Source organism: Anoplophora glabripennis, unplaced genomic scaffold (assembly GCF_000390285.2).
Source record: "Anoplophora glabripennis isolate ALB-LARVAE unplaced genomic scaffold, Agla_2.0 scaffold1683, whole genome shotgun sequence".
NCBI classification, from domain to species: domain Eukaryota; kingdom Metazoa; phylum Arthropoda; class Insecta; order Coleoptera; family Cerambycidae; genus Anoplophora; species Anoplophora glabripennis.
This window is the reverse complement of record NW_019417760.1, coordinates 28,989-36,959: the sequence shown is the minus strand read 5'-3', so window position 1 is coordinate 36,959 and position 7,971 is coordinate 28,989. Positions and strand designations below refer to the sequence as shown.

Sequence of the window (7,971 nt, the reverse complement as noted above, 5' to 3'; positions counted from 1 at the left end):
TTTGTTTTTATTGACTCTATTGGCTCTATTATTGAAAATAGTACCAAATTTCATTTGTATGTAAATAGTTTTAAAATTAAATTATTCAATGTGTTTTAGGTAAAACCAAAGATATTTAAACGAGAACATTATTCCGATGAAGCCAGAAAAAGCAGTAAAGGGAGCACAAAAAGTCAAAGTAGTAAAAAAAGTAGTAGTTACAATTCCATTAAAACACCTACTGAAATTCCTTATTATAATGCACAGCAGCAGTTAAGTCCCCGCAAAATAAATTTTAGTAATTATACATCGTTGCCATTAATAGAATATAAAGTTCTAAAATCAATGGGAGAAAATCCAACAATTTTGAAACCTAATAAAGTTTTAAGAAACAAATCTGTAAAGAAAAATCACGAGAACCAACACTTAAAAGCTAAGAGGTAAATAAATAGGAAGTAGAAAAATAATTTTCCTTTAAATGTATTATTTAGCTAATTTAAATGAATTTTCTCTGTCTAAAATTGTATGGATACTAAGGGCAAAGCTAATAATTTAAGCATACCTCAAGTGGACTTTTGTAAACCCTAGGGGTTTACAAACATTGACAATTGTCGTCCACATTCTAAGAATTATTTCACCTTGTTTTTTTAGAGCCCACATACTATATCTTTGAACAGGTTGTTAACAAAATTTATACGGCAGTTTCAGAATATTTAAGACTAAAAAGCCTTAATAACATTTATTCATATACATATTTACAGAGATGGCGGATGATGAAACTTGGAATATGAAAATGTACAGTAGTTTCTGAGTTTCTCAGTGGCAGTATCCCTCATTATACTCTGCGGTCGAAATTATAGAGAGTGACTCAGACATACTATAAAAAAAACTATTACCATAATGCGTATAAAATATAAAATGATTTTTATATGGTTCAATATTATTTATCTTTGTGCCGCTCGCTACGCACATCGATAGAATCTACAATCGTCTATAGACCGAGTTACACTGAACGTCAATCTATATTCTATCTCTGTCTTTTGCACTTGGTAGGGAATAGGGAAATGCTTTTTTAGTGGGTGTAAACGGATTTGATTTAGCCGTCCTGAGAAACGTCATAGCATAAACGTAGACGAGGGGTCTAATTCCATGGCTATAATAAATTTATAAATTAAAAAAACACAACTGGGACATTTTAAAATGCTGTAATAATTAAAATGGATCAAAGTGCCGGTTATAGCAAACCGTAAAAAATATTAGATGTTATGTTTTATTATCTTTTTTCAATATTTTCTTTATCTTGTTGCTTTTTACGCAGACACGCCAATGGATTTTCGTTCCCGGCACGCTTCATCCCCCTTACTAGTCCAAAAGCTAGCGATGAGTCACTCTCTATAATTTCGACCGCGGAATATAGTTGACATATTTAAAAACCAGTTTACTTAATATTTGCCTTTAGTAATTGTATTATAAACACAATTTTTATCAGTCTAGGATACATAACTTCAGAGATATTTGAATAAATGTGATTTAATTTCAATGCCCTTATTTCGTATAACACTTTGTTTCATTAAGAATCCAAGGAGCACATTCTTGGAGTTATGACATTGACAAGAAAATATTCCGTATACAAAAGTTTGAGAAATGATTTAGCTTTTACAAAAAGTTTTTATTGATGCTGGTATATTTTACCTGTCTTTTGTTCAATGTTTGTCATATACAGGGTACCTCTTCTTCTTCTTTCCTAGTGGTTGTAGTCCATGGGCCCATGTACAAAAAAAAAATGATTACCAGCAAGCTGTATCTTTGCGTGCAGCTTAAGTTTGACGAGTCTCCTAAGATTTGACTACGAGGAAAATTCAACAGTGGTAAGTTTTCCCGTGATTTCCAGGAAAACATGTCAATCTGGCATAAACATGGAATGTTATGACCAGCACTTTTTTTTAAGTTTAAATCCTCCAAAAAATTTGTGCGAAAAAATAACGCTGGATTACTGGACGTGCCGGTGTACTGAAGTGCCGGATTATAGAAATTCTACTGTAATTATGTCTATAAAAATTAATTTAATTAATCTCTATCAAAATGATATCTTTGTTCAAAAAACTTATATGTACTTACATTTCATTTTATAAACTGTTGTAACTATTTTATAAAAAATGTTAACTGTAAAATGAATGCATAAATTTTTGCTTCTGTTTTTTTAAATTAAAATTTGCAGTCTTTGTTTTGACAAACAGTTTACACATAGTTTTGTTCTTGAAAAACCAATTAAACCAATTTTAAAAATATTTTGAATCCACCGCCCGTTCTCTCTATTTCTTTTCTCAAGGAATCCAACGTAGTAATGGTATGTTACCCATAGCAGGTAAGTGCACACACACATAGACTGCATTAATACATAAGTTGAAAGTGAGTGTTCTCCAAAAAATAATTTCTACCGCACTCCGTGTATATCCTATAAGTACGTGCACATGGTTCACAGTCTCGTGCATGCCTCGTGGTAAAAATTTCGTAAATCATGGAGTGTTTTGTATGTGTAATTGTGGAAATGATAAATCAAGAGGAAAAAGTGAAAAAGTAAAAAAAAATAATTAATCAATAATTTTATAACAAATTAATTAAAATTTTTTAATATTTACTATTCGGTTTTAACAATATTATTCTGCATTATCTACTTAATAAGGTACGATTGAAATGCAGCAGTTTTAGTTGTGTAAATTAATTTTCTAAATGTTCAGATATTGCATATATACAATTTTTTTGTAACTGTATAAAAAATAAATTTAAATTAGTCATATTTATTTTGAAATTTGAGCTTTTTACACAATTTTTTTTTTTTTATATTTTTTTTTATTAAATATAAATTTTTCTTCTACATCATGTGTAAGTATTGAAATCGCAAAATTTTATCGTTTAATTTTGTCGGACAAGCAAAAAAAAACGATAATTTTGTCGGACAATTAAATTCTCAGATTAATATTGCATTTTTTTAAATAAGGAGGCTTTTGTCCGACAGCTGGTTATAACCAACCATGTTGTCGTTAAATCGACATCTGCGGGGCGTCGGACTGCAAAAACTTCTCAAGAATTTTGTCGGGCAATAAGATACTTTCATTTCAAATCTTATTACTAAACCCTCCAAGAAAAATCAACTTGCTGGTTGTCACCAACCATAATGTCACCACGTACACGCAAAGTTACAGCTTGCTGGTAATCATTTTTTTCTTTGTACGTGGGCCCGTGGACTATTGGTTCTAATAAGTCCCATGGGCCCGCAGCCATGCTAATTAGGCGTCCCACTACTAGTCCTATTCAGCAAGTAGTTTTGTCCTTTTGACAAAGTCCAAAAGTTTCCTTGCTGACACTTCTCTCAGTTCCTTGGGTTCCAAATAAGGTCTCCCAAGGAGCGTTATTCTGCTGTGTGCAAATCCCGGGCACTCGCCCAGGATATGCAGAGAAGTATCTCAGTTTTAATCTATGAAACTTCGGCAGCAGATAGTACAACGAAAAATAATGGTACTTTGTCATATAAACTTATTTCGAAATATAAACCATTTTCGAGATACCAGGTGTTAATAATTAAAAAAACAAAAAACATTTATTCTACTGTAAATATCTTCTGAAATAATAGAGGTATTTGAAGAATTAAATTTAGTGTAAGCTATATTCCATAAAATGCTGTAATATCAAGACTTTTGCGCAACCATTGGCAGAGATGTGATAAACCCATTTGACTATTTTATAAAAAAAATAGTACGGTTCTGTGCAAAATAATAATTTATGAAAAAGCATGCCTATAGAAACAAAAAATGCCTCTTACATTTTGTCAATATCTGTCTGTTTTATGATAAATTAGATTTTTAATTTAAATGAAAAATAAAGTAGCATCTTTCGAATCAATATATTATTATTTGATTATTACCAGAATTTCAAGAGAATCATTAATTTACAAGTAAAGTGCACTTATTAGGCTTTCTTCAATTTCTTGAGCAAGATTTTTATTTGATGCTAGACCTTTAGTCTTAAGGAGGAATATGTGGTTGCAATTAGATGGAGCTCCTGCTTATTCTGGTAGGGTAGTTGAAAACTAGTTAAATGTCAATTACCGTAACAGATGGATTGCCAAACAGGGCCCTATTATTTTACTCCCCTGGACTTATCCATATGGAGCATAATTATAAATTATGTGTATGAAGTTCAAATAAATTCAGCGGAACAATTAATATGTCGCCTAAGAACTGCATGTGACTAATTAAAAGTCAGGGTTCAGCTCCAGCGCATACAATTAAATATTTTAACACCCTACAGGGCATTGAGGCAAATTGTGCCCATTTTGATCACCAATTATGTAATGTATTCAATATTGTTAGTAGCGGCAATAATCATTTATTAGTTAGTTAATCTGTTGTTAATTTAATTTTTGGCTTTGAATTATTATGTGATTTTGTTATTAACCTTTTAGTTAAATTTTTGTGTATTTCATATTTTGTAAGCTGTTTCCTACATTTAATTTTGCTTTAAATTTTATTTAACGGTGTTATTCACATGAAAAAATTTACTGGCGGTAAAAAATGTTTGAAAAATCTAAAAAACAGGTCAATTAATGATTCTCTTGAAGTTCTTGTATTAATCAAATAATATTATTGATTCGAAGGATGTTACTTTATGTTTTACTTAGATTAGTTGAAACAGGAATTTAAAAAACCCATTAGCGTACAGAATATGGGTAGTCTGAAAGGAAAAAGAAATCCAATTTGCCGTAAATGCCAGAGACAGATATCGACAAAATGTGAGGTATTTTTTGTTCCCAGTGGCATGCTTTTTCAAAAAAATATAATCAAATATTATTTTGCACAGAATCATACTATTTTTGTTTTATAAAATAGTCAAAAGAGTTTCCCATATCTCTGCCGCTGGTTGCACAAAAGTTTTGATATTGCAGTATTGTATGGAAACTTGACCCAATATAACATACACCGAATTTAGTTCAAATATCTATTATTTCAGAATATATTTACTGTAAATGATTTTTTTTTAACTATAAACCCCCTATATCTCGAAAACAGTTGAGATTTCGAAATAAGTTTATAAAAGTACCATTATTTTTCGTTGTACTATTTGCTCCCGAAGTCTTATAGAGAAAACTGAGACACCCTGTGTAACGGGCAATAGAAGGGAAAAACAGTACTTGATATTTCAGACTTTTGTTTCTAAAATTATCGGCTTCTTTATATTTGACGTACCTTACTATCACGTTTTCTGTTATAAGAATTAAAAAACTAACGATTGTGGTACTGTTTCAGCAACACAGATACCGTAAACTGTGATATGGACGTAAAGACTACTCCCATAAAGCAGCTTCATTCGAAATCGTTTGTTCTTCCAAGGAGAATGGGGCAGCACAAGTTGGACACAATAAATAATGAAAATACCACAAAATTGCATAAATCTGTTAAAGAAAAAATTTGTCCGGGGATTAGATATGCATAATTTTGCCACAGCACTTTCAATAAAAAAAAGTTTTGATATTATATGACAATATAATTAACGTTTACCCTATGGTATAAAAACCGCACCATCGATATTTCAAAATATCATGGAGCAAATGTTTGTTATGCCAGGTGTAGTTTGCTTTCTTGACGATATTTTAGTAACAGGGAAAAATGATCAAAAGCATTTGGATAGGTTAGAAATAGTATTTAAACGTCTTCATGATTATGGGCTTATGGGATTATGGTTAGTAAAGAAAGAAATGTGAATTTTTTAAAAAATCAGTTAAATATTTAGGGCATGTAATTGACAGAGAAGGTTTGCATACTTCAGATGATAGAGTTCTAGCAATAAAACAAATAGCAATACCGAAAACTATTACGGAATTAAAATCTTTTCTTGGAGCAGTAAATTTCTATTGCAAGTTTGTTCCAAATGCGGCTGATGTGTTAAAACCTCTGTATAATTTATTTAAAAAAAAATTCCAGATGGAATTGGTCTGTTGATTGTAACAACAGTTTTGAAAAAGCAAAACAAATTTTATTGTCTTCAACTGTTTTAGCACATTATGACCCTACAAAACAAATTAAATTAACTGTTGATGCTTCTAGTACGGCACTGGGAGCTACTTTGAGTCACATATATGATGATAATACGGAAAGACCGATTGCTTTTGCATCACGATTGTTAAATTCAGCCGAATTAGCGTATTCTCAAATCGAAAAAGAGGCAGCTAGTATTATTTTCGGGCTTAAAAATTTTTTTCAATATGTATATGGACAGACAAACACAAACTTTCCAATATTTGGGTTTATTAAGAAAAATATAAAAATTGTATACTTAATACAAATGAAATCGTGACAACAGTATAACATATGACCCTCTGCAATTTTTAGCAGTTAAATGTAGGAAGCAAAAATAGATTATGTATGAAAAAGTGGACAAAGTAAAGACATAATGTCGGGAAACGAATGGGCTATACTTCAAGGGTAGCTTCTTTGAATGAAAATTATTTAGATCAAGTTACCTTAGTATAGTTTTCTCTTCCTTTTATTTTTAGGATGCATTGTTTCAGAGAAAAATGGATTGCAACTAGAACTAATTTAAACTCACAATTTTTTTAAATTTGTAGTTTTAATTTTTTTTTATACATATACAGTGGTGGTACGGATTGAGTGCACATGGCAAAAATTTTTCAAGTTGAAATTTGAACTTCTGGGCTTCATCTCTACTTGGCCTTAAACTAAGAACTTGAAAGAATGAATTTGTCCAATTAATTTAATGCACAGGGTGTTTTTACAATGAATTTTCAAAAATTGTCAAGAGTAAAGTACCTTTGTTTTTAAAAATATCAAAAATATTTTCTTAAGAAAGTTACTGAGAACTAAAAGTTATGACAGATTGTCAATTTTCAATTTGATCAAACTTTATTTTTTGGCTAGATGGTCAATTTTCTGGGCGGTGGATTGGAAATGGCCCAATTTCTTGACCTCCTAGAAGTCCTGATTTAACTCTAATGGACTTTTATTTATGGGGCTATTTCAAGCAGAAAGTCTATAGGTCACCGTTGAATAACAATTTATTTGAATTGAAATGAAGAATAAAAGATACAATTAATGCCATCCCCATTCAAGAAATCCAAAATTCCTACACAGAATTCATTAAGCGCGCTAAGCGATGTGTAATGGTTGGTGGCAGTACATTTGAATAACCATTATATTATTTGTTTATTATGTTAGTTACGTTTTTTTCTCTAATAAATAATTAGAAATTGGTACTTTGTGGTTGTGAAAAATAAAAAAACAAAGTTGGCCGATCAAATTGAAAATTGACAATATGTTATAACTTTTAGTTCTCAATAACTTTCTTAAGTAAATATTTTTGACATTTTTAGAAACAAAGGTAAGTAGGTACTTTACTTGTGACAATTTTTGAAAATTCTTCGTAAATACCCTGTACATTAATTAATTGGACTAATTTTTTCAACTTTCTACTTTAAGGCCAATCAGAGATGATGCCCAGAAGTTCAAATTTCAACTCGAAAATTTTTTGTCATTTACACTCCACATGCACTCAATCCGTGGACACACTGTAGAACTCCAAATGTTTTATGGAACACTATCCGGCACTCACATTTGAATAGACAAGTTGGTTCTAAATTATAAAACAATATTTAAAATAAATACAAATCTAACAAAAAAATGAAAATTAATTCGATAGAATGACTTCCAAGTATTCAATTGTGGAATTGCAGTGATAATTTTTTTTTAACAATGAATTTTAGAAACATGCAACAAGTATTTTCACTTTACTTTGAAGATATTAAGCTTTTTCAACTAAATTCAAGTTTTTCTAAAAATCCTAGCAGATAAAGTTAAACAATATTCTTTGATTTGGTAATGACAATGACCTCATCCGATAAGAATTTTAGAAAAATTTTAGAATTTATTTGAATTAGCTTTAAAATACATTTAAAATTTAATAATATATCTTTTTTTTTAC

At 30.3% G+C, this 7,971-nt stretch overlaps 1 protein-coding gene across 1 annotated transcript in view; it reads left to right on the top strand.

The window, feature by feature from the left end:
* The window catches only part of LOC108915930 (MAPK/MAK/MRK overlapping kinase-like), a gene marked incomplete at its 5' end in the record, with an annotated part of 10,701 nt that extends 5,232 nt beyond the window's left edge, over positions 1-5,469 (top strand). The window contains 2 exons of the mRNA XM_018722090.2: positions 100-419; positions 5,283-5,469. Coding sequence (XP_018577606.2) covers positions 100-419; positions 5,283-5,469 — 507 coding nt within the window. The remainder of the gene's footprint in view (positions 1-99; positions 420-5,282) is intronic.
* Between the last annotated feature and the right edge of the window lie 2,502 nt (positions 5,470-7,971).